The 27,884-nt window shown below is 43.0% G+C and overlaps 1 protein-coding gene across 1 annotated transcript in view; it reads right to left on the bottom strand.

The window, feature by feature from the left end:
- Window positions 1-7,226: 7,226 nt before the first annotated feature.
- PHF20 (PHD finger protein 20) overlaps window positions 7,227-27,884 on the bottom strand; it is a gene marked incomplete in the record, with an annotated part of 1,076,425 nt that continues 1,055,767 nt past the window's right edge. Inside the window, 1 exon segment of the mRNA XM_053696620.1 lies at window positions 7,227-8,895. Coding sequence (XP_053552595.1) covers window positions 8,753-8,895 — 143 coding nt within the window.

Below are 27,884 nucleotides of genomic sequence, written 5' to 3'. Positions count from 1 at the left end.
CTATTTTAAATAAATAAGTAGATTTGTCAGTGTCAATGTCATGACAACAATTACAAATGACATTTGGTGGAATAATTTCTACACTTTTACAACAAATGCACGTAGCTTTGGTAGAACCGATGTCAGGCAGCAATGTTCCAGCAGAAACTTCTGAGGCAGGATCAGATTGGGACATCTTGCTCAATGTAAGATAAAAAAACAACATATAAAGCAAAATTATCTATTTCCTTATATGATAGTTTCAGGAATGGGAAAAAATGCAAAAGCATAGGCCTCTGATAGAGAAAAAAGAAAGAAGCAAACATCAATGGGGTATTGAAATAATGAAAAAAATTTGGCGCCAAGTATGACGCACAACTTAACGTAAACTTTTTTGGCGCCAAAAATAACCGGAAATGACACACTCGCGTAACTAATGACGCCACCGTGTGAAAGATCTCGGCGTCACGTATGACGGCGGAAATGACGAAGTTGCGTCATAAACTTCTTTTTCGGCGTCAAAATTTTTTTCGCGCCAAGAATGACACAATAAAGGTTAGCATTTGACACACCCGCGGGCCTAATACCCGCAATAGCAAGAAGTAGTCAATTGAAAAAAAAGACTAAAACCCCAGGTAAGAAATACATTTCTTAAAATGTTTAAATTCCTTAAATATTAAACTGACAGTCTGCTGAAGGAAATACATGAACCTGACTCATGGCAAATATAAGTACAATACATATATTTAGAACTTTATATAAATGCATAAAGTGCCAAACCATAGCTGAGGTGTCTTAAGAAATAAAAAACATACTTACCAAAAGACACCCATCCACATATAGCAGATAGCCAAACCAGTACTAAAACAGTTATTAGTAGAGGTAATGGTAAATTGAAAGTATATCGTCGATCTGAAAAGGGAGGTAGGAGATGAGTCTCTACGACCGATAACAGAGAAGCTATGAAATAGACCCCCGTTAGGGAAATCATCGTATTCAAATAAGTGACACTCCCTTCGCGTCCCTCTGACATTCGCTGTACTCTGAGAGGAATCGGGCTTCAACAATGCTGAGAAGAGCATATCAACGTAGAAATCTTAGCACAAACTTACTTCACCACCTCCATAGGAGGCAAAGTTTGTAAAACTGAATTGTGGGTGTGGTGAGGGGTGTTTTTATAGGCATTTTGAGGTTTGGGAAACTTTGCCCCTCCTGGTAGGATTGTATATCCCATATGTCACTAGCTCATGGACTCTTGCCAATTACATGAAAGAAAAGCAAACCTCAGGAATAGAAAATGTTCCCTGTGTATCGGAACGTGAAGGTATGCATCCTGCAGGTCTATGGTAGTCATAAACTGTCCTTTCTGAACCAGAGGAAGGATTGATCTTATTGTCTCTATCTTGAAGGATGGGACGCTTAGAAATTTGTTTAAGCACTTCAAGTCCAGAATTAGACGAAAAGTTTCCTCCTTCTTGGAAACTACAAAGAAGTATGAATAGAACCCCAGACCTCTTTCTGATGCAGGTACTGGGACAATTACTCCTAAAGAGACTAGGTCCAGTAGGCAACCTAAAAAGCCAGTCCTCTTATCTGGTCTTGTAGACAGTTTGGAGAGAAGGAATCTGCACCTGGGCGGATGGGACTTGAATCCTATCCGGTATCCCTGAGATACGACCTCCAGAACCCAAGGGTCCTGAACATCCTGAAACCAAGCATCTGAGAAAAGCTACAATCTACTCCCTACTCAATCCGATCCCGGATCGGGGGCCGCCCCTTTATGCCGACTTGTTATCGGCGGGCTTCTTTGTTTGGACTTGTTCCAGGAGTGAGCCGGCTTTCAAGTACTCTTGGGCTGCTCGGTCTTGGATGAGGATTGAGATTGTTGGGACTTGTCCGAACAAAAATTCAAGACTGTCGTCCCTTAGGTCGGTTGTTCTTATCCTGTGGTAGGAAGGCTCCTTTCCCTCCGGTAACCGTGGAAATGATTAAGTCCAGACCTGGTCCGAATATGATCTTCCCCTTGAAGGGGAGAGAAAGTAACCTGGATTTAGAAGTCATATCCGCAGACCAAGACTTTAACCAGAGAGCCCGGTGGGATAGAACGGCAAAACCTGAAGCCTTTGTGTTCAAGAAAATAATTTGCATATTCGCATCACAGATGGAGTTAGCAATTCTTAATGCCTTAATTTTCTCCTGAATATCCTCGAGGGGATTCCACCTCACTAAGTTCAGACAGAGTCTGACACCAGTAGCTGCTACCCCCACCGTGTCTACTGCTGCCGCTGGTTGGAATAAAAATCCTGTGTGTTGGAACATTCTCCTCAGGAAAGTTTCCAACTTCTTGTCCATAGGCTATCTAAAGGACAAACTAAACTCAAGAGGGATAGTAGTACGCTTAGCTAGCGTAGAAATGGCGCCATTCACCTTAGGTATGGAACCCCACAATTCTATTTGAGAGTCAGGGACCGGAAACAATTTCTTAAAAGTTGCAGAGGGAAAAAAGGAAGTTCTGATTCTCTCTCATTCGTTATGAATAATGTTCGCCATACAAATTGGTACAGGAAAAGTCTGTGGGACCTTCCTGTCTTCGTAGACCTTGTATAACTTAGGAATCTTATGTTCCTCAAGTAGCTTAGCCTTTGGAACCTCTAGCGTAGACGGGACATCCTTTAGTAAAAAACGCCAATGTTCAATTTTGAATCTAAAGGAGGGTTCCTCTGCCGGAGGAGACTTAGTAACAGACGTCTCCGACTCAGAAAGTTCACCCTCTGGCTACAGAGGTTAACTCATCCTTGGTTGGCGAGACATACAGGCTAGATCAGATAGGAATTTAGATGACTAAGTCGGGAGAACTATGTTTAACCTTTCTCTTACGTGTCCCAGAGATAGGTAGAGCACTCAGGGTCCCAAACACTGCCGATTGTAGCTGCACGGTGAAGTCAGCAGGTAAAAGCCCCCCTCAAGATGGAGAATTCGCTGTGCTGTGGGGAACTGCATGTGAAGCGGTTTGTGTAAACGAGGCCAGAAATGTCTCGGATCAGAGAATCCTGACAGGTTGATGGTTCAGAGGGACTAATTGTAGTATGGGTATTGGCAGACTTGGCTCCCTTCTTACACTTTAAAACAGTGCTTAAGCAATTGGAGCAAAATTGAGCAGTCGGGCAAACCACAGCCACCTCACAATATAAACAGGTATTATTCACTATAAAAGGAGTGAAACCCTCTAACATTATCAGAGTCCTCTATAGCTTTGGTATGTAATTCCACAGATGGAATAAAAAAAGTTACAAAAACAAGCATTTTTAATATAAACAGGCACCTTTACAATCCCATGGGCTGGGGCACTCACCACCTCCTAGACCCAGACAAATGATCAGTGAAACACTCTCTTCAGGAGTACTGTCTGCAGCAGGGTCGCAAGGAAGTGTAAGAGGCAGCACCAGGTCAGGTGGTGCAAAAGAGTGTTAAGCTAATATGAGTTGCACAACACTCAAAAACTCAAAGTAAAACCTGTCTGTTCCCAAGCCAAAAGCACTGTCTTATGAGCCCAAAAGAAAGTGAAACCTGTCTGTTCCCAAGCCAAAAGCATACCGTCTTATAAGCCAAACCTAATGCAGAACATAACAATCCCCATAACTGTTCCCAATAATCTCCCTAAAGGAGATATTAACCCTTGATTCTATTGAGGTATAGAGGAGTCACACTGTGACCCTATACAGGAGTCCCTGCTATAACAATAAAGCAGACTTCCCTCCTCTAGGATCCATGCTGTGGAACAGATACAGCCTCTCAAGTGTGACAGCCTTGTAGCGATGCGCAGACAGGGACCTGAGTGATTAAAAGCAAGAAGTGAAACGTGTCAACACGGATTGCTCAGGAGTTGTTAGCTAACAACCTGGATGGTTTCTCAAAAAAAAAAAATTCCCTGCATCTCCAGATTAACTTTTATCAATACTCTCAGAGAGGTTGACATGATAACTTAAAACTCCAGTCCTCTCTTTAACGGAACATACCCATTTTACAGGACTATCCGAATCTTCTGACACTTCTCTAGTGAGAAAACAGAATTTATGCTTACCTGATAAATTACTTTCTCCAACGGTGTGTCCGGTCCACGGCGTCATCCATTACTTGTGGGAAATGTTCTCCCCCACAGGGAAAGGCAAGGAGAGCACACAGCAAGAGCTGTCCATATAGCTCCCCCTCTGGCTCCGCCCCCAGTCATTCGACCGACGGTTAGGAGAAAAAGGAGAAACTATAGGGTGCCGTGGTGACTGTAGTGTATAAAGAAAATTTTTTTCAACCTGATTAAAAAAAAAACAGGGCAGGCCGTGGACCGGACACACCGTTGGAGAAAGTAATTTATCAGGTAAGCATAAATTCTGTTTTCTCCAACATTGGTGTGTCCGGTCCACGGCGTCATCCATTACTTGTGGGAACCAATACCAAAGCTTTAGGACACGGATGAAGGGAGGGAGCAAATCAGGTTACCTAAACAGAAGGCACCACGGCTTGCAAAACCTTTCTCCCAAAAACAGCCTCCGAAGAAGCAAAAATATCAAATTTGTAGAATTTGGCAAAAATGTGCAGAGAAGACCAAGTCGCTGCCTTACATATCTGGTCAACAGAAACCTCGTTCTTATAGGCCCATGTGGAAGCCACAGCCCTAGTAGAGTGAGCTGTGATATGGTCAGGAGGCTGCCATCCGGCAGTCTCATAAGCCAAGCAGATAATGCTTTTCAGCCAGAAAGAGAGAGAGGTAGCAGTAGCTTTTTGACCTCTCCTCTTACCAGAGTAAACGACAAACAAGGATGCGGTTTGTCTAAAATCTTTTGTTGCTTCTAAATAGAACTTTAAAGCACGAACATCATCTAAATTGTGTAATAAACGTTCCTTCTTTGAAACTGGATTCGGACACAAAGAAAGAACAACTATTTCCTGGTTGATGTTCTCGTTGGAAACAACTTTTGGAAGAAAACCAGGCTTAGTACGCAAAACAACCTTATCTGAATGGAACACCAGATAGGGTGGATCACACTGCAAAGCAGATAATTCAGAAACTCTTCTAGCAGAAGAAATAGCAACCAAAAACAGAACTTTCCAAGATAGTAACTTAATATCTATGGAATGTAAAGGTTCAAACGGAACCCCTTGAAGAACTGAAAGAACTAAATTTAGACTCCAAGGAGGAGTCATGGGTCTGTAAACAGGCTTGATTCTAACCAAAGCCTGAACAAAAGCTTGTACATCTGGCAAAGCTGCCAGTCGTTTGTGCAACAAGACGGATAATGCAGAAATCTGTCCTTTTGGAGAACTAGCTGACAATCCTTTATCCAAACCTTCTTGGAGAAAGGAGAGAATCCTTTGGATTCACACCAACAGATATATTTTTTCCATATTTTATGGTAAATCCTTCTAGTCACAGGTTTTCTGGCTTGGACCAGAGTATCAATCACAGAATTTGAAAACCCACGCTTGGATAAAATCAAGCGTTCAATTTCCAAGCAGTCAGCTGCAGAGAAACTAGATTGGGATGTTCGAATGGACCTTGTACTAGAAGGTCCTGTCTCAAAGGTAGCTTCCATGGTGGAGCCGATGACATATTCACCAGGTCTGCATACCAAGTCCTGCGTGGCCACGCAGGAGCTATCAGAATCACCGAGGCCTTCTCCTGTTTGATCCTGGCTATGAGCCTGGGGAGGAGAGGAAACGGTGGAAACACATATGCTAGGTTGAACGACCAAGGCGCCACTAATGCATCCACTAGAGTCGCCTTGGGATCCCTGGATCTGGACCCGTAGCAAGGAATCTTGAAGTTCTGACGGGACGCCATTAGATCCATGTCTGGAATGCCCCATAATTGGGTTAACTGAGCAAAGACCTCCGGATGGAGTTCCCACTCCCCCGGATGGAAAGTCTGACGACTCAAATAGTCCGCCTCCCAGTTGTCTACTCCTGGGATGTGAATAGCAGATAGATGGCAGGAGTGATTCTCTGCCCAATGGATTATCTTAGTTACTTCCTTCATCGCTAGGGAACTCTTTGTTCCCCCCTGATGATTGATGTACGCAACAGTCGTTATGTTGTCCGACTGAAATCTTATGAACCTGGCTTCCGCTAGCTGAGGCCAAGCCAGGAGCGCATTGAATATAGCTCTTAGTTCCAAAATGTTTATCGGGAGAAGCGACTCTTCCCGCGACCATAGGCCCTGAGCTTTCAGAGAGTCCCAGACCGCGCCCCACCCCAAGAGGCTGGCGTCGGTCGTGACGATGACCCACTCCGGTCTGCGGAAACTCATTCCCTGAACTTTTTTCTATGTTCACTTTCCACCCGTGAGATCTGAGAAAAGCCAACACAATGTCTGTATGAGCCCTCGCTTTGGAAAGAGACGACGCTTGGATTAGGATGTCGTCTAGATAAGGTGCTAAAGCGATGCCCCTCGGTCTTAGGACCGCTAGAAGGGACCCTAGCACCTTTGTGAAGATTCTGGGAGCGGTGGCTAAACTGAATGGAAGAGCCACAAACTGGTAATGTTTGTCCAGAAAGGCGAACCTCAGGAACTGATGAGATTTGTGGATTGGGATATGCAGATACGCATCCTTCAGATCCACGGTAGTCAAAAATTGACCCTGCTGGATTGTTGGTAAGATTGTCCGAATGGTTTCCATCTTGAAGGATGGAACTCTGAGGAACTTGTTTAATATCTTTAAATCCAGAATTGGCCTGAAAATTCCCTCTTTTTTGGGAACCACAAACAGGTTTGAGTAAAACCCTAGACCTTGTTCCCCGGAGGGGACTGGGTTTATCACTCCCATCTTTGATAGGTCTCTTACACATAACACCACAAACTCCTCGCCATCCCCGTGGTAGATGCTACTTGTTCAGAGCGGCAAGGAGAATGACTGGGGGGCGGAGCCAGAGGGGGAGCTATATGGACAGCTCTTGCTGTGTGCTCTCCTTGCCTTTCCCTGTGGGGGAGAACATTTCCCACAAGTAATGGATGACGCCGTGGACCGGACACACCAATGTTGGAGAAAAGGCAAAGAATGACTGGGATGATAGGGGGAAGTGGGAGGGATATTTAAGCCTTTGGCTGGGGTGTCTTTGCCTCCTCCTGGTGGCCAGTTGTATTTCCCAACAGTAAGGAATGAAGTTGTGGACTTTCCCTGCCCTATGGAAAGAAAGCTAGTAATGAAAGAGGGAGTTTAAAAAAAACAAGAAACACCACCACACAGAATCACAACTGGAGTTAAATAGTTTTATTTTAGGTAGAACATTTTCAGAAAGAAAATCAGTTCTCCTGCTTAAGAGTCCCCCCCCCCCTGCTGTTTGGAGACAAACAATGCAAAAATGTGGTTCTATTTAAAACAACAAAATATTTAACAAAAACTGCATGAAAAACAGGGATAAATCTCACCATTTACATATAAACAAAAATTACAATTTCATTGAAAATAGTTTAGTCTAAGAAGATTTAGACACAATTTAATTATTTGCAGCCTTTAAATGAAACAAATACAGATAGCCTTAGCCCTCCAATTACCTTTCTGGGGTTCAACTGATGGTAGGGGAAAGAAGTCTATACACAAAAAAAATAATAGTGCCCATAGAGGTGGCAAAAAAATTCCAGACAAATCAGACAATATAAGAAACCATCTGTATTGATTCTATTTGAAGATCTGAACCATTCTGCAGAGTCAAACCACAGGGAAATAAAGTGTAATATTGTCAGCAAAATTTCAGGAGGCTATTGTATCATTCCTATTAACTTTAAATACTTAGATCAAAAGTAAGGAATATTAACTTGAAACAGTTAAAGGTTATTACAAAATAGAAGGTTAAGCCATGCTGGATGGTTGATTCATCATGACCGCTAAACTCATGCAGAAAATTAATGACTTAAACGCAGAAAAGCTACACAATGAAATGCAGCATGTTAACAGTTATGGAATGGTAACGAATAACCTTTGAAAGCAAAAACAAAAAGGCAAAGGAAATAAAAGTACCTGGTTTGTAGCCATTTAATATTCTTCATGAAAATAACAGAGCAGCCCATTTTACATAGAACCAGTATTAAATAATATATTCAACTATCACTTAGTTTTCCTCACTCTTTAGGCACAGCATGGCCATAATTTATTAGAAAGTTAATTATACAAAAGCATATTATAGATCATTCTCAACTTTTCAAATCATGCTCAAGTTTATGGTATACAGGAGACAGTATTATCACTACTTCAAAAAATAGCAAAATTTTAAAGAAAAAAACACCTACAAATACCGCTGCAACAGAGTACAATAAAAAGAGCTGAACAGTTATTGCGATACTTGAGCAAATGTCAGGACTACATTTTATTATTGATTAAATACTGTTCTATATGTATGCAAAAGGAAGAGAGAAGCTAGAAAACATTTAAATAAACTTCTTAACAGGGATGACAACTATTATTACAATGCAGAGCTGTATATAGTGGCAAAATGTCAGTTTGGAGGTGTTAAGAGCAAGAAATGACAACCTAGAGACATGTATTGTAACACTCTGGAACAAAAGGAAAACAAAATGAAAAAGTCTCACAACTACATTCATATAAAAGTTCAGCTCATTATCAGACTGTATGAGCTATCTGCGCTTGTACTGTGGAGCAGGTAGTGTCCTCCTTTGAAGTTGCAGTCTATCCATACTACACACAATCTGCATGCTAACCAAGCTCTGCAGTGCTGGAGGCAAATTCTTCTTCTGGAAGGGCTTCCATGAAAACTTCCAGTCATATCATGTTGAGCAACAAAAAGCTATTTGTTCCACTTTACCAAGGTCCATAAGAAGTTGCTTTATACGGTGCTTTAACTGAGGAAGCCGTGCAAGTGGTTCAGGGGGTTCAAGTTCCCCTGTATAGTCCAAAAAACTCTCTAAGACTGTTGAGAAAAAAAAAAAAATAAGAGTAAATTTTTTTTTGAAATATATAAAGAATTATAAACCACCATTAAACAATCACATGTATATCACTGCTTGTTCCTCTCCATCAATTTTTCATTTTATGAAGTGTGTAGAATTTAATCTAATTTTGTTGTGATCAAAGCAGCACCAAAGTACAATGTCAACATTTTGCATTTAAAATATAAACAAAAAAAGCAAAGCAAAATCCATGTGCCTACTAAAATATAATTCCATTATTTAAAAACAAAAAATCTAATACACAAAAACAAACCAATGCCATAATCAAACCATAAAAATTTACCCCCCCCACATGTACAATTTCAAACTGTACAAACCAAATTAGGAACCAAGCATTACTCCCCATTTGGGTTGTGATTTTTCCCCCTTAGCTAAACCAATTTACTTGGAAACTCAGCCTTCTAATGGAACTTCTGAAAGATTGTATAGCAATCATATTTAAAGGACCATTATAGTAAAAATAAAAACAAATGTATGCTTACCTAATTCATTTCTTTCATGATGATGAGTCATGTGTGGGAATATACCCCTCCTGACCGCTAGGAGGAGGCAAGAGACATCACAGCTTTAAATCCCTCCCACTTACCATGATCCTCAGTCATACATATGACAAAGTAGATGAGGCAGAAAAAGCACCATGGACTTTCACCATTATGAAAAAAAATGAATGTATCATCAGGAAAGCAAAAAACAAATCATGCTTACCCGATAATTTCCTATCCTTCTGTACAGGGAGTGTCCACAACTGCATTCCTTAATTGTGGGAAATACTGAACCTGGCCACCAGGAGAAGGCAAAGACACCCCAGCCAAAGGTTTAAATACCTCCCCCACTTCCCTCATCCCTGAGTCATTCTGTTGAGGGAACAAGGAACAGTACCACCTACGCAATATCTCCAAAATTCGTCAATTTCTGAGTGCGGAAACTACTAAACAGCTAATCCACTCCCTGGTAATTTCCCGACTTGACTACTGTAACAACTTACTAACTGGCCTCCCTCTCTCCTGCCTCTCTCCCCTCTAATCCATCCTAAATGCATCTGCCAGGCTAATCCACCTCTCTCGATGCTCTGTTTCTGCTGCGCCTCTCTGTGAGTCCCTTCACTGGCTCCCCATTCACAACAGAGCTAAATTCAAAATTCTCACCCTGAGCTACAAAGCCCTCACCAATGCTGCCCCACCCTACCGGTCCTCACTCATCAACAAATATACTCCTGCCTGACCCCTAAGATCCAACAACGACCTGCTTCTTGCGTCCTCTACCATCGCCTCCTCTCATGCTAGATTACAGGACTTCTCTTGTGCGGCACCAACCCTCTGGAACGCACTTCCTCGAGCTGTCAGACTTGCCCCTAACCTCTCCTCCTTAAAACATTCCCTAAAGACCTTCCTGTTCAGGGAAGCTTATCACCCGACTTATTAAACTAACTTCACTTAACTAACAGTTGCCCTCTATCTCCTCACTAATATCATTCTCACCTCTGCAGTCCCCACCTCCTGTTCCCCTTCCTCCTACCCATCTAGATTGTACGTTCCCACGGGAATAGGGCCCTCAATTCCCCCTGTATTTTTCAGTAAAATGTTGTCTTTTATCGTATTGTTTCTCCATTGTATTGTTATCCTTGTACCCATGGACAGCACTGCGGAATCTGTTGGCGCTTTACAAAGAATAATAATAACAGTAGGAGAAACATCAGGGTGAAAAAAGTGCCAGAAAAACAAAATTAAATTTAGGTTCCGCCCATCAGAGAATATGGGCGGGAGCTTTGGACTCTCCCTGTACAGAAGGAAAGGAAATGATCGGGTAAGCATAATTTAGGTTTTCCTTCTTAATACAGGGAGAGTCCACAGCTGCATTCCTTACTTGTGGGAAATCTATACCCAAGCTCCACTGAACACTGAATTCAAACGGGAGGGCAAAAATAAGAGGCGGCCCGGCCCCCTTTTATTTGAGGGCACCACAGCCTGCAAACCCTTCATCCCGAAGGCTGCTTCCACAGAAGCAAATCATTTCGTTAGACAATTTAGAAAAAAGAATGTAAGGAGTCCCAGGTAGCCGCCTTACAAGGCTGATCTATAGATGACCCATCTTAAGGGCCCAAAATGATGACACTGCTCTAGATGAGCCATAATTCTCTGAGGAGACTTGTATCCCGCTGTCTCATATGTCAAGCGGACGAAACGCCTCAACTCACCGATAAGGAAGTCAAAGATACCTACCGACCCTTACGCTTCACTAGATAACAACAGAGACAAATCTGTCCCATCCTAAGTAGCCTGAAGATAGAACTCAAGGTACGAATCCATATTATGTGGAAAACTTTCCTTAAAAAAGAAAGAATAGGACCTGATAAAGGAACCACAATCTCTCAATAGATGTTGCGAAATGACACGACCTGAGGAGAAATTCCCCACTAGGGTCGGAGAACAGCTTATTATCAAGCAACACCAGATAATGAAAGGTCGCATTGCAAGAACGCAATCCCAGAGACTCCTGCAAGCACAAGCAATAATTAGACGTAAGGGATCTTCCAAGACAATAACTAATATCAACCTCATGCATAAGCTCAAAAGTAGCCCGATGCAAAAACTGAGAAACCAAGATCTAAGCTCAAAGGGGGAGTATCAGATCAACACCTTAACCTGACCGTAGTCAGAGCCTTAACCAAAACTGTACATCCGGAAGCTCGTCGAGCCACTGTATAGTAACAGACAGGGCAAAATTGTCACAACAAGGAAACTAACCAAGAGGCCCTTTGCCAGACCATCCCTGATGGGGAAAAGAATCCTGGCCAACTTGATAGAGTGCCAGGGCGAACCACACTCTTCACTGAAGGAGGAGCTCCCCTACACCGTAAGATATATGACGAGGAACCATCCTACGCGCTTGAAGGAGAGAACTCTAATCTCTCAGAAAACCTCTCCTGGCTAAGACCAAGCGCAATCTCAACGCAGTCTGCCTCAGAGAATTAAGATCTGATGAAGCAAAATGGGCTCTGTGTCAGCAGATCCCCGCAACAAGGTAACCGTCATGGAGGGGAAAACAACGTCCCCACTAAAAAAAAAACAAGAACCACGATCCTCGCAAAACACTGACGTCTGCTCCTGCCAGGTTTGAGCCACCACTCGAGCAAGGAGTGATAAGGCAGAAACAGGAAATATCGCATAGAACCTCCAAGGCACCGCTAATGCATCCATTAGCTCAGCTTGAAGATCCCAAACCACAACCCCTCTGAGGGTAACTAGGTATTGAAGTGGGACATCCTAAGATTTTCATCCGGCGTCCCCTTCCAGAGCAAAAATATCCAAACCCCTCGCATGAAGACCTTATCCCCAGATAAAAGGAATGTCTCTAAAGAACATCCGAACCGGATAACCACCCCCGGAGAGTGGATCGCTGATAGCGAGAAGTAGTGGGCCTCCGCTCACTACCAAACACGAGATACTACCCTCATCGCTAGGGAGCCTCTCGTTCCCCTTAGAGAACTCTGGTCTAGATTTCTTCCAACTCTCAGGATCAAGTAAGACAAAATCCTTAACGTTCTTTTATCAGACGAGACAATGGCGATTGATCAAAATCGTCTGGATAGGATTCTGGCACTGCCAAGAATCCCTTGATTCCTAAAAAGCTCTGAGACAGAATGTACTTTTTTGAAAATGCTGGTCCAGAAAAACCAACCCTAGGAACAAGAATGTTCCCTGAGGAGGAAGAGAAAAAGGTATGAAAACCTCTCCTCAACAGAGGAACTGCAATGCCCTTCCGTACCAAAGGTAGAGAGGACCTTATAGTCTCCCTCAGGAACGAGGAGGCATGAAAAACTTTAGGACCTCTATGGGACCAGGAAGAGAGTGGTTTGAATGATATCTCAAAGCTCACTCCGGATAGACACCGGTATAATGACTCAAGGAGAACAAAACTCGTCTGGGAAGGCATCCCTCTCTCTGTCTGAAACAGGATCAAAAGAAGGAACTGCCCTGGGAGGCTGAGGTTTGAAATCAAGCTATGACCCGATGATCCGGCATGTCCCTGAACCAAGCGAATGAAAGAGCGATAGACTCTCCCCAACGCGATCCAATATAGTACCTGGGACCGGCCACACCTGCAAATCTAGTTTCAGCAGGCCTCTGCTCTGCTTTTACTTAATCCAGGAGTGAAAACGGCTTTAAAAAACCCATGGATAGCTCCGCATAGCGGAGGTCTCTGACCCTGGGCATTAACCGGACTAAAGGACTAATAGAAAGAAACTTGTCTTTCAAATTCGCTTTCTCATCAAACGGTAAACCATGGAATAGCGGAACTAAGTTCAATCTTTCTCTCAAGCAGAAGGAAAGATTTTAGATTCAGAAGACATATGACAGAATGTACAAGGCCTGAACAGAAAAACCTGAAGCCCTAGCTTTGTGGCAAGAAATCTGAAAAATCACAGATAAAAGAATTATCAGCTCCAAGGCCTTAATTCTTTCAAGAGAATATCGAGGTAACCATCCGCTCAAATAGAGACAGAAACCTCCACTATTAAGTATCCAGAAAAACTGCGACAACTTAAGTCGTCGGTACATAAGATATCGCTCCAGATGAAACATTTTCATAAAAAAAATTTCCTCTTACAACCAAGAGCTCTAAGAATAAACTATCCATAAACGGAATAGTAAAAACAATAGGCAAGAGCAGAAAAAGGAAATTTATGCTTACCTGATAAATTTATTTCTTTTACGATATGACGAGTCCACGGATTTCATCCTTACTTGTGGGATATTAACCTCCTATTAACAGGAAGTGGCAAAGAGCACCACAGCAGAGCTGTATATATAGCTCCTCCCTTCCCACCACCTCCAGTCATTCGACCGAAGTTAGGAAGAGAAAGGAAAAGCCAAAGGTGCAGAGGTGACTGAAGTTTAACAAAAATATAATATATACCTGTCTTAGAAATGACAGGGTGGGCCGTGGACTTGTCATATCGTAAAACAAATAAATTTATCAGGTAAGCATAAATTTCCTTTTCTTTTACAAGATATGACGAGTCCACGGATTTCATCCTTACTTGTGGGATACAATACCAAAGCTACAGGACACGGATGAAAGGGAGGGACAAGACAGGAACCTAAACGGAAGGCACCACTGCTTGAAGAACCTTTCTCCCAAAACCAGCCTCAGAAGAAGCAAAAGTATCAAATTTGTAAAATTTGGAAAAAAAGTGTGAAGAGACGACCAAGTTGCAGCCTTGCAAATCTGTTCAACAGAAGCATAGTTTTTAAATGCCCATGAGGAAGCCACAGCCCTCATAGAATGAGCCGTAATTCTTTCAGGAGGCTGCTGTCCAGCAGTCTCATACGCCAGACGGATGATACTCTTCAGCCAAAAAGAAAGAGGTAGCCGTAGCTTTCAGACCCCTACGCTTTCCAGAAAAGACAATGAATAATGAAGATGATTTACAAAAATCCTTAGTCGCCTGCAAGTAAAACTTCAGGGCACGGACCAAGTCCAAGTTATGCAACATACGCTCCTTCTTAGAAGAAGGGTTAGGACATAATGAAGGAACCACAATTTCCTGATTAAAGGGACACTGTACCCAAACTTTTTCTTTTGTGATTCAGATTGAGCATGGAATTTTAAGCAACTTTCTAATTTACTCCCATTATCAAATTTTCTTCATTCTCTTGGTATCTTTATTTGAAATGCAAGAATGTAAGTTTAGATGCCGGCCCATTTGTGGTGAACAACCTGGGTTGTCCTTGCTGATTGGTGGATAAATTCATCCACCAATAAAAAAGTGCTGTCCAGAGTACTAAAAAAAAAAAAAGCTTAGATGCCTTCTTTTTCAAATAATGATAGCAAGAGAATGAAGAAAAATTGATAATAGGAGTAAATTAGAAAGTTGCTTAAAATTGCATGCTCTTTCTGAATTACAAAAGAAACATTTTGGGTACAGTGTTCCTTTAATATTCTTATTAGAAACAACCTTAGGAAGGAAACCAAGTTTGGTACGTAAAACCACCTTATCAAAATGGAAAAGAAGATAAGGCGAGTCACATTGTAAAGCTGAAAGCTCAGAAACTCTACGAGCAGAAGAAATAGCAACCAAAAACAAAACTTTCCAAGATAACAACTTAATATCTATGGAATGCATGGGTTCAAACGGAACCCCTTGAAGAGCATTTAGAACTAAATTCAAACTCCAGGGTGGAGCAATTGGTCTAAACACAGGCTTGATTCTGGTCAGAGCCTGACAAAAAGACTGAACGTTTGGAACATCTGCAAAACGTTTGTGTAGTAAAAATCGACAATTTTGTCCCTTTAAGGAACTTGCTGATAACCCCTTCTCCAATCCCTCTTGGAGAAAAGATAAAATCCTGGGAATCTTAACTCTACTCCATGAGTAGCCCTTGGATTCGAACCAATAAAGATATTTATGCCATATCTTATGGTAGATCCTTTCAGTAACAGGTTTACGTGTCTGAATCAAAGTATCAATGACCGAATCAGAGAACCCCCGCTTAGATGAAGGTCCTGCCTCAATGGAAGCTTCCACGGCGGCAGAGAGGACATGTCCACTAGATCGGCATACCAAGTCCTGCGAGGCCACGCAGGCGCGATTAGAATTACTGAAGATAATAGATAATTATCTTAGAGGTAGATAATACCTCTGTAAGGGTAGTTGACATAACTGCAGCCATATCCTGCAGAGTAAATGAATTAGACGTGGTTGAGTAACCCGGGGTTACTTGGGTTACTTGGGTGGGCGTTAAAAGTTGTGATGCTTGGGGAGAATTTGGCGGCATATCCTGATTCTCCACAGACTGAGAATCATCCTTAGGCACACTTCTAGCACATAAAATATGGTCTTTACATTGTAAGGCCCTCTCAGTACACGAGGGACACAAAGTAAGAGGAGATTCCACAGTGGCCTCAAGACACATAGAACAAGTAGTTTCCTCAATGTCAGACATGTTAAACAGACTAGCAATAATAATTGTTAATACCAAAAATATTGCACACAGAAGTCAAGATCTAATAAGATTTTAAACAATGTACTGTGCCTTTAAATAATAAAGCATAACCCTTATTTTTCTTTTTTTAAATTCAATTTTTATAAGAACAAAACTTTTTTCTGTTAACCAAAAAAACTCCTTATAAGTCCTGAAGCCTAAATAATATTGCACCCATAGATAAGAAATATTACATATCAGTTTTAAGTCAATCTTGACCAAACAACTTTACACAAGGCTATGAAATATAGTCAAAAAACGAGCCTCTGCACCTCGCCACAGCACTGCTGCGGCGCCTACCTGCCTCTACGTATATTCAAGCAGGAGAACGATCTAGTCCCCACCGGAGCCTCAAGACCTAGCTGCGTACTCAGAACTACACTGTTCGACGAAGCGTGCGAAACTAGGCACCGCCCACCGTGGGCGTAATATCATCCTAAGTAGGACTCGCATGGGTAGACGAAAAGAAAAACAACATGTCGGCACAGAAAAACCACATGTAAACACACACACAGCACGGAAGCGCATCACCTTGTGAAGCACCATTCCCCATAGAAAAAGCATCTCCCAGCATTAGCCCATAAATAAAGGTTTCAACCATTTTTAAGGTGATATGCTTGTACATCGTGTAAAACAAAAACACTTGTCACCATACAACCACATCTCCCAGCGTCAGCCCACAAATAAAGGTTCAACATTTTTAAAGTGATATACTGTACACTTATAAATAATTAGAAAATTACAGAAATTAGGGAATACCAGGTACACCATTTCCTCTCTATAGTGTATACTGCTTATCCTTTCCCAGATAAAAAATTCTTGATTGAAGAAAATAAAGCTAACACCTCACTTTACCTCTTCCTAGTTCTAACACAGGCAAAGAGAATGACTGGGGGTGGAGGCAAGGGAGGAGCTATATATACAACTCTGCTGTGGTGCTCTTTGCCACTTCCTGTTAACAGGAGGTTTATATCCCACAAGTAAGGATGAAATCTGTGGACTCGTCATATCTTGTAAAAGAAAGAGTGATAGCCAAGTAGGGATGGGCAACACAACCCCCATAGAGCCCAAACCGGGATCTTAAAACAACCAAAAAAAGATGAATAGGATTCCCATCCTTCTCCACTCGCTTTAATCCAATTCGCCCTCTGATTTTGGGCTCTAAGATTCGACTGGCAGATCAGTACTAGGCATCTTTAAAATTGTCAAAACCTCTCTTAGAAGGATGCGCAGGCGTGCTACCTTAAATCTAATGGTGAAATCCTCCTCTGCTGGAGGAATAGAAGCAGCAGGCTCTGAACAAGAAGGTCCGTGCTCTGAAGCCTCAGAGATAACCGCATCCTCAGATGATTGATCAGATACAACCAGGCCCGGACTGGCCATAAGGCATGACGGGCAAATTCACAGTGGGCCGTCAAGTTATCTGGGCCGACCAGGTTAGCTAAGCCCCTCCCAAAAGTCAGTCAAATCATGGAGCCTGTCCTGATACTTAAAGTTCCCAAGTGGCTTTAGGGCACCCCAGCAGGAGGCGAGCAATTTAGAGCAGGCCAGGGGGCCATGTTGCAGCAGCAACATCGTAATTTATTTGTACGTAATAATTGCAATAAAAAATAAAAAGCTAATCTTAAGAACTAGACACAATCCCTGTGGAAAGAGATATGCAAAAAAAGCATATTTTATGTTAGACATAAACTGACCCTCCTACACTAAAGGAAGTAAAGTGAGAATTGTCTCCATCTGGAATATAGGAAATTTCAGGTATTTGTTGAATATTTTGCGATCCACAAAAGGCTGTACCCGCTTTCTTTGGTACAATAAAGAGATCTGAAAAAAAAAAAAAACTTAAATAATTCTTACAAGGAATAGTAAAAGAAATATCAGGGTGAAAAGGTGCCAGAAGAATAAAAATAACAGACGCCCCACAGAAAAATACAGGTGGGGAGCTATGGACTCTTTCCATCTGAAGAAAGAAAATCAGGTAAGCATAATTAAAGTAATTAAAGAGTTCACAGCAGCATTCATTACTTTTGGGAAAACAATACCCAAGCTATAGAGGACACTGAATGTCAAAACGGAAGGGTATAAGAGGCGGCCCATTCTGAGGGCACCAGGCCTGAAAACCCCTAGCCCACAAAAACCTGCTTCGTCCAAAGCAAAGAAAACCTTGAAAAAGGAAGGGGCCCTAATGATACAGACCCACAGATAGTCCACAAGCCTTGCTAGACACGCCAAGCAGTCGGTCCCAAACAACACACCCCTTACTAGAGAAAGAGGTCAGACTACCCCATCTCCCACAAAGGGAAAAGACACAGATGAACCTCCATAAAGGATTCCAGAAAAAAACCTAAATAGGGAACGAGTTCCAAATTAAAAAAAAAAGGCAAAAACCAGAGAAACCGGGCCAAACTCACAGAGACCCAATCAGTCTCAAAGAAACAAGGGGAGGCAATGTCCAGACCCCAGATTGTACAGAAACTAAGGGGTAGGACAGGGAATCTGAACAGAGAAGAGATCCTCTTCCCAAACACATAGCAACCGCAGTCTAGAAGACAACTGAAGACAAAAGTCCCCAGAGTCAACAAGGTCGCTCATATATCTAAATCTTCAGAAACCAAAACCACGTTTAGCACAAATAGGTAAACACCAGAGTCAAAACACTGCACGCTACAGACATCCAAAGATTCTCTGAAAATTGAAAACTTGCAGGGCAAGTAAGGAGCAGCTGAAGAAAGGTTCCAAACCGTCAGACTGCTAAGCATCCAAGCAGTGGACACGTGACAGGCTAACCAAGAGTCGCAATTCCTTCCCACAGATCCTGAACACAGAGAAGACACAAAGCTCTCAAGGAGGCTCCCCGTACCTCAAAGACCCGAGGATGAAGCAGCAGAGCAACAGACCAAAGATCCTGCTCCAAACACCGTACCAGCCCAAGCAACAGGCACATCTGAAAGACAGGGGGAACAAACCCCAACCACAAGCACCCAGGGAATGGAGCGGAAGGAACTCCAAAAGAGCTTGGGTGCAAACCCAATCCGCTCTTCCAATACAGGTACTCCCAAGGAGAACCCCCAAGGACCTGAGCAGAGAAAAGTACCATAGATCCCTGAGAAGACCTGGCACAACTCTCTATAACAGTCCCAACATGTTGGAACAGAAAAAGCCCCAGAACAGCAAATTGCTATCCCCTAGCACCTGTTCCAAAATCCTGCACACAGGGCAGGTCAACGACCCTGAGAGAAAAACCCCACCTTTTAAGGAAGGCAACTACCCCCTCAACGGGGAGAGTACAGATAAACGACAGCGCAGAGAGAAAACTCCCCGAACACACTTCGTCCACAAAGTGAAAGGACATGCTTTGTGAAGAACATACAGCCATAGCTGGAATTGAACTTCCAACAAACAGCTTACAGGCCCACAAAGCCTACAACTAAACCATTGTGGGACCTTTCCAAGGACCAAACAGGCCAAAAGTAACATGCCAGCACCTTGAAGGTGCAAATATTGGCTCAGCTGCTTGCAGGCTCAATGAGCTAGCCAATAAGCCAAAGTCTGAGTTCCCGGCAAAAACTGGATCACCCTGAACCAGTCCGCAGGATCATAAGTCTCCAGACATCCATAAGGATCCAAGATAAGAACCCTGGGCCCAGGCCCCAGAATCGTCTAAAAACAAACACCCCAGGGAACACAAAAACCATAGCTGAAGGAATCAGACCTCACCAAGGAAGATAACCGGACTAAACCGGAGAACGGGAACAAGACTCACTCGTAATTCCCAGCCCAAGGGAACCGACACCCCTAGCAGGAGTCCACCCTCCAAAAATAAGCTAGGGCGCGACAGAGTCGCTCAAATACTCTAGAGCCCAAGGGCGTTGAGGACAACACACAGGAAGTCCAAGACCAAGGGAAAAAACAAGGACAGAGTCACCCGAAGGTAGAGAGTAGAACAAAGGCTAGTCTCCATAGTCCTCTCAGGATACATAACCAGAGGACCACACACAAGGAAAAAGAATGCAGAGCATCCCAAACCCCAGAAGAAAAAACCTCTAAGCAAAGCTTGGAGAAGGAGACAACACAGCCTATCGTCCCTGATATGGAGACGGCTAACTCCCGGAAGTAGGAAAAAAGCCACACGTCTCCTCAATTAGATGGCAAAAACCATCAAGTAGAATCCAGAAGTCTCGACCCGAAGGAAGAGAACCTAACAGAAAAACGGAATTAATTGAGTGTGTCGCAGTAGAACTCCTATTCCCAGATGACCAACAAGAAAGGCTAATGAGGACTGAACCAATCCCTATGCCCCATGAACCCTCAGGTCCTCTCAGAGTGCTTAGCTGAAACTTGTTAAAGAAAAACAAGAACAGCACAAATAATGTGAAGCACTCGGCGCCCTAACCTGACCAGCCAGGCGCCACGTGTCAAGACCAGCCTGAAATCAAGACCAGCCTGAAACGAGGGCCCTCACTGTCAAGGCCGCATAGAATCTCCCCTAGAGAGGGAGAAATAAGCAGCAGACAAACATAGGACTAAAACTCGTCCAGAAAAGACTTTTAGAAGTAACAGTGCGATCAACGATCGCGAGTATCAATTCCAGACACAATTCCCGAAGGAAATATAAAACCAACATGAGCTTTAAACACAATAAAAACAATCCTCACCGGATAAGGCAACTCGCAGGTTATCGCCTAAGAAGAACAGGCGCACCCGCAGGACCGGCCCAACAGGGACCCTGATCTTCCAAGCTCAAAACTGGAAGGATACTCAACAAACAAGACTATAAGAAGATTACTTCATCCCCTTACGTCTAATTCTGTAAGCTCTTCGAAGAAGCAGACTGAAATTTCTCTGATCTATTAAGGATGGAATCTTCCGACAACGCCAAAGCGTGCCTCAATAAAACACGAAGGCGCGCCAGTCTATACCGAAAAGCACAGCATACCCCTGCCGGAGCAAGAGACGACTCTGGTCCCGAAGGTTGACCCCCTGAAGCCTCAGGGACAGTCGTTTCCCCAGAAAACTGAACAGGCCATCCCATGCCTGAAGAGCCCTGGATAACGGAACACAAACAATATCTTAAGCCAACTTCTGGAAGTTGCAGATTTGCCAGCGCCAAAATTATGGACATGCAAATTTGTGCCGAAACCCCCGGCGGGAACAAGCCACTTTCCAGCGAAGGATAAGCTAAGTCTGGGCCCAAAGGCAGAACTTTCTCTTTCTGCGATGTTTTTTTTAATGAAAAATTTTCTGCAGGTATGTCATTTTTAAATTAAATTTGATTTTAAATTATGAATTAGCACATTATACATACATACATACATACATACATACATATATATATATATATACACATACACACATATACAGTGGATATAAAAAGTCTACACACCCCTGTTAAAATGGCAGGTTTCTGTGATGGAAAAAGTTATGAAATGATTTATCTTTGTCTCATTTTTTTACATCTTTAATGTGACCTATAAACTATGCAACTCAATTGAAAAACAAACAAATCTTTTAGGTGAAGGGAAGTAAAAATAAAAAAACAGAATTTATGCTTACCTGATAAATTTCTTTCTTTTGCGGTGTACGAGTCCACGGATTCATCCTAACTTGTGGGATATTGTCCTTCCTGACAGGAAGTAGCAAAGAGAGCACCACAGCAGAGCTGTCTATATAGCTCCCCCCTTAACTCCACCCCCCAGTCATTCGACCGAAGGCCAAGATAGAAAATGATAAACTATAAGGTGCAGAGGTGACTGAAGTTTACATAAAATATACTGTCTTGACATTGCGGGCCGTGGACTCGGTACATCGCAAAAGAAAGAAATTTATCAGGTAAGCATAAATTGTTTTCTTTTGCAAGATGTACAGAGTCCACGGATTCATCCTAACTTGTGGGATACCAATACCAAAGCAATAGGACACGGATGAAGGGAGGGACAAGACAGGAACCTAAACGGAAGGCACCACTGCTTGCAAAACCTCTCTCCCAAAAATAGCCTCCGAAGAAGCAAAGGTATCAAATTTGTAAAATTTGGAAAAGGTATGAAGCGAAGAACAAGTCGCAGCCTTACAAATCTGTTCAACAGAAGCATCATTTTTTTTTTTCATGTGGAAGCCACCACTCTAGTGAAGTGAGCTGTAATTCTTTCAGGAGGCTGCTGTCCAGCAGTCTCATAAGCCAAATGGATGATGCTTTTCAGCCAAAAGGAAAGAGAGGTAGCCATAGCCTTTTGACCTCTACGCTTTCCAGCATAGACAACAAACAAAGATGATTGGCGAAAATCTTTGGTTGCCTGCAAATAAAACTTCAAGGCACGAACCAAGTTGTGCAACAGACGGTCCTTCTTAGAAGAAGGATTAGGACACAGAGAAGGAACAACAATTTCCTGATTGATATTCCTGTTAGAAACAACCTTAGGGAGGAACCCAGGTTTGGTACGCAAAACCACCTTATCAGCATGGAAAACAAGATAAGGCGAGTCCCATTGTTATGCAGATAGTTCAGAAACTCTTCGAGCTGAAGAGATAGCAACTAGAAACAGAACTTTCCAAGATAGAAGCTTAATATCTATGGAATGCATGGGTTCAAACGGAACCCCCTGAAGAACTTTAAGAACTAAATTGAGACTCCATGGCGGAGCAACAGGTTTAAACACAGGCTTAATTCTAACTAAAGCCTGACAAAAAGCCAGAACGTCTGGGACATCTGCCAGACGCTTGTGCAACAGAATAGACAAAGCAGATATCTGTCCCTTTAAGGAACTAGCGGACAATTCTTTCTTCAACCCTTCTTGGAGAAAAGACAAAATCCTAGGAATCCTGATCTTACTCCATGAGTAGCCTTTGGATTCACACTAAAAAAGATATTTACGCCATATCTTCTTATAGATCTTCCTGGTGACAGGCTTTCGAGCCTGAATCAAGGTATCTATGACCGACTCAGAGAAACCCTGCTTTGATAAAATCAAGCGTTCAATCTCCAAGCAGTCAGTTGCAGAGAAATAAGATTTGGATGCTTGAATGGACCTTGAATCAAAAGGTCCTGTCTCAGTGGCACAGATAACATGTCCACTAGGTCTGCATACCAAGTCCTGCGTGGCCACGCAGGTGCTATCAAAATCACCAAAGCTCTCTCCTGTTTGATTCTGGCAATCAAACGAGGAAGGAGAGGGAATGGTGGAAACATAAGCCAGGTTGAACGACCAGGGTACTGCTAAAGCATCTATCAGTACAGCCTGAGGATCCCTTGACCTGGATCCGTAACAAGGAAGTTTGGCGGTCTGACGAGACGCCATCAGATCCAATTCTGGTGTGCCCCATAGCTGAACCAGTTGAGCAAACACCTCCGGATGGAGCTCCCACTCCCCCGGATGAAAAGTCTAACGACTTAGAAAATCTGCCTCCCAGTTCTCCACCCCTGGGATATAGATCGCTGATAGATGGCAAGAGTGAGTCTCTGCCCATCGGATTATCCTGGAAACTTCTATCATCGCCAAGGAACCCCTTGCTCCCCCCTGATGATATAAGCTACAGTTGTGATGTTGTCCGACTGAAACCTGATAAATCCGGCCGAAGCCAGCTGAGGCCACGCCTGAAGAGCATTGAATATCGCTCTTAATTCCAGAATATTTATCGGTAGGAGGGCCTCCTCCTGAGTCCACAAACCCTGTGCTTTCAGGGAATTCCAGACTGCACCCCAGCCCAGTAGGCTAGCGTCCGTCGTCACAATAACCCACGATGGCCTGCGGAAACACATTCCCCTGGACAGGTGATCCTGTGACAACCACCAAAGAAGAGAGTCTCTGGTCTCTTGATCCAGATTTATCTGAGGAGATAAATCTGCATAATCCCCATTCCACTGTTTGAGCATGCATAGTTGTAGTGGTCTGAGATGCAAACGAGCAAACGGAACTATGTCCATTGCCGCTACCATAAGTCCGATTACCTCCATACACTGAGCCACTGACGGCCGAGGAATGGAATGAAGAGCTCGGCAGGTGGGTAAAATGTTTGATTTCCTGACCTCCGTCAAATATTTTCATGTCCACCGAATCTATCAGAGTTCCCAGGAATGGAACTCTTGTGAGAGGAATAAGAGAACTCTTTTTCACGTTCACCTTCCACCCATGAGATATTAGAAAGGCCAACACCAAGTCCGTGTGAGACTTGGCAAGTTGGAAAGTCAACGATTGAATTAAGATGTCGTCTAGATAAGGAGCCACTGCTATGCCCCTCGGCCTTAGGACCACCAGAAGGGAACCTAGCACCTTTGTGAAGATTCTTGACGCCGTGACCAACCTGAAGGGAAGAGCCACAAACTGGTAATGCCTGTCCAGGAAGGCAAACCTGAGGAACTGGTGATGATCTTTGTGGATAGGAATGTGTAGATACACATCCTTTAGATCCACAGTAGTCATATATTGACCCTCCTGGATCATTGGTTAAATAGTCCGAATGGTCTCCATCTTGAAGGATGGAATTATTAGGAATTGGTTTAGGATCTTGAGATCTAGAATTGGTCTGAAGGTTCCCTCTTTTTTGGGAACCACAAACAGATTGGAGTAGAAACCTTGCCCCTGTTCTGCTTTCAGAACTGGGCAGATCACTCCCATGGTAAAAAGGTCTTCTACACAGCGTAAGAAAGCCTCTCTTTTTGTCTGGTTTACAGACAATTGAGAAAGATGGAACCTCCCCCTTGGAGGAGAATCTTTGAAATCTAGGAGATACCCCTGGGTTGCAATTTCTACGGCCCAGGAGTCCTGAACGTCTCTTGCCCAGGCCTGAGCAAAGAGAGAAAGTCTGCCCCCTACTTGATCCGGTCCCGGATAGGGGGCTACCCCTTCATGCTGACTTAGTGGCAGCAGCAGGCTTTTTGGTCTGTTTACCCTTGTTCCAAGCCTGGTTAGGTCTCCAGGTTGGCTTGGATTGAGCAAAGTTCCCCCTTGCTTTGCAGCAGGGGAAGAGGAAGCGGGACCACCCTTGAAGTTTTGAAAGGAACGAAAATTATTTGACTTATCTTGAGGGAGGGCATGACCCTTCCCCTCCAGTGATATCTGAAATGATCTCTTTCAGTGCAGGCCCGAATAGGGTCTTACCTTTGAAAGGGATGGTCAAAAGCTTTGATTTAGATGACACATCAGCTGACCAGGACTTAAGCCATAACGCTCTTCGCGCTAAAATGACAAAACCTGAATTCTTTGCCGCTAACTTAGCAAGATGAAAAGCGGCGTCTGTAATAAAAGAATTAGCCAACTTAAGGTCCTTAATTCTGTCCAAAATATCATCTAGTGGGGTCTCCATCTGAAGAGCCTCAAACCAAAAAGCAGCTGCAGTGGTTACCGGAACAATGCACGCTATAGGTTTAAGAAGAAAACCCTCATGAACAAAAATTTTTCTTTAGGAGACCCTCTAACTTTTTATCCATAGGATCAATGAAAGCACAACTGTGTTCAATAAGTATAGTTGTAAGCTTAGCCAGAGTAGAAATAGCTCCCTCCACCTTAGGGACCGTCTGCCATGAGTCCTTTATGGTGTCAGAAATGGGGAACATTTTCTTAAAAACAGGAGGGGGAGCGAACGGAATACCTGGTCTATCCCACTCCTTAGTAACAATGTCCGAAATCCTCTTAGGGACCGGAAAAACATCAGTGTAAACAGGAACCTCTAAATATTTGTCCATTTTACACCATTTCTCTGGAACGACAATAGGGTCACAATCATCCAGAGTAGCTAAAACCTCCCTGAGCAATAAACTCTAGCTTAAATTTAAATGCCGTCATATTTGAATCTGTCTGAGGTAACATCTTTCCTGAATCAGAAATCTCTCCCTCAGACAGCAAATCCCTCATCCCTACCTCAGAACATTGTGAGGGAATATCGGATACGGCTACTAAAGCGTCAGAAAGCTCAGCATTTGTTCTTAACCCAGAGCTACTGCACTTCCCTTGCAACCCTGGCAGTTTAGATAAAACCTCTGTGAGGGTAGTATTCATAACTGAAGCCATATCTTGCAAGGTGAAAGAATTAGACGCACTAGAAGTACTTGGCGTCGCTTGTGCGGGCGTAACTGGTAGTGACACTTTGGGAGAACTAGATGGCGAAACCTGATTTACTTCTGTCTGAGAATCATTTAATGCCAAACTTTTATAAGTCAAAATATGCTGTTTGCAATTTATAGACATATCAGTACAATTGGGACACATTCTTAGAGGGGGTTCCACAATGGCTTCTAAACAAATTGAACAATGAGTTTCCTCAGTGTCAGACATGTTTAACAGGCTAGTAATGAAGCAAGCAAGCTTGGAAAACACTTTATTTAATGAAAAAAACAATTTGCAAAAACGGTACTGTACCTTTAAGAGAAAAAAAAAAGGCATACACAAACTGCAAAAAAGGTTAAAATTGGTTCAAAAATTCCGAAATTTTAACAGTACACCCACTAAGCTTTAGAAGGATTGCACCACAAGTAACAAAGCAATAGACCCCCAAATGAAAAAAACGGATTGATAAGTGTCTAAAACCGGTTAAAACCCCCTAAAGCACCTTGCCACAGCTCTGCTGTGGCCCTACCTGCCCTTAGGAAGCGATAATATGGGGTTTAAAGCTTCAATTAGTCCCTCAGAAGCCTCTCAGGACAAGTTGCTTGCTGCTTGTAAATGTAGGCCCCGCCCACCTCACTCGATGTTACTGGGGCCTACACAAAACTAACAAACCCTGTCTGAAAGCCATGTGGGTTATAAACAACCCCAAAGAACCCTCAAGCAAATGTCCCATAAAACAGAAAACGTTACTCCCAGACACAAAAACGTTTGTCCCAAATTCACATAAACTGAGTGCCCACAAAAAAAATTAACCCTTTATGCAAGCTAGTAAAAACCTCTGATAACACTAGGATTACTGCTTACCCTTCCCCTAATGTCAGCCATTCTGAGTTAATACAGTCTCTGCAGAATATATGACTGAACATACCTCATTGCTGTATAGCAAGAAACCGTTCCTCACACTGAAGTTTTCCTGTACTCCTCAGCTTCTGTGGGAACAGCAGTGGACCTTAGTTACAAATGCTAAGATAATCATCCTCCAGGCAGAAATCTTTATCTATGTCCTGCCTGAGAATAAATAGTAACACCACAACAGTTTAACACCTCTTCTCTTTACCATTCCTGCTTAGAGCCAGCAAAGAGAATGACTGGGGGGTGGAGTTAAGGGGGAGCTATATAGACAGCTCTGCTGTGGTGCTCTCTTTGCTACTTCCTGTCAGGAAGGACAATATCCCACAAGTTAGGATGAATCCGTGGACTCGGTACATCTTGCAAAAGAAATTAAAATAATATTGTTGCATAAGTGTGCACACCCTTAAACTAATACTTTGTTGAAGAAACTTTTGATTTTATTACAGCACTCAGTCTTTTTGGGTATGAGTCTATCAGCATGGCACATCTTGACTTGGCAAGATTTGCCCACTCTTCTTTGCAAAAACAATCCAAATCTGTCAGATTGCGAAGGTATCTCCTGTGCACAGCCCTCTTCAGATCACCCCACAGATTTTCGATTGGATTCAGATCTGGGCTCTGGCTGGGCCATTCCAAAACTTTAATCTTCTTCTGGTGAAGCCATCCCTTTGTTGATTTGGATGTATGCTTTGGGTCGTCATGCTGAAAGATGAAGTTCCTCTTCAGGTTCAGCTTTCTAGCAGAAGCCTGAAGGTTTTGTGCCAATATTGACTGGTATTTGGAACTGTTCATAATTCTCTCTACCTTGAATAAGGCCCCTGTTCCAGCTGAAGAAAAACAGCCCCAAAGCATGATGCCGCCACCACCATGCTTCACTGTGGGTATGGTGTTCTTTTGGTGATGTGCAGTGTTGTTTTTGCGCCAAACATATCTTTTGGAATTATTGCAACCTTGGTTTCATCAGACCATAACACCTTTTCTCACATGCTTTTGGGAGACTTCAGATGTGTTTTT

The sequence above is a fragment of the Bombina bombina genome, chromosome 1, assembly GCF_027579735.1.
Source record: "Bombina bombina isolate aBomBom1 chromosome 1, aBomBom1.pri, whole genome shotgun sequence".
NCBI classification, from domain to species: domain Eukaryota; kingdom Metazoa; phylum Chordata; class Amphibia; order Anura; family Bombinatoridae; genus Bombina; species Bombina bombina.
This window is presented reverse-complemented; position numbering and strand designations above follow the sequence as displayed.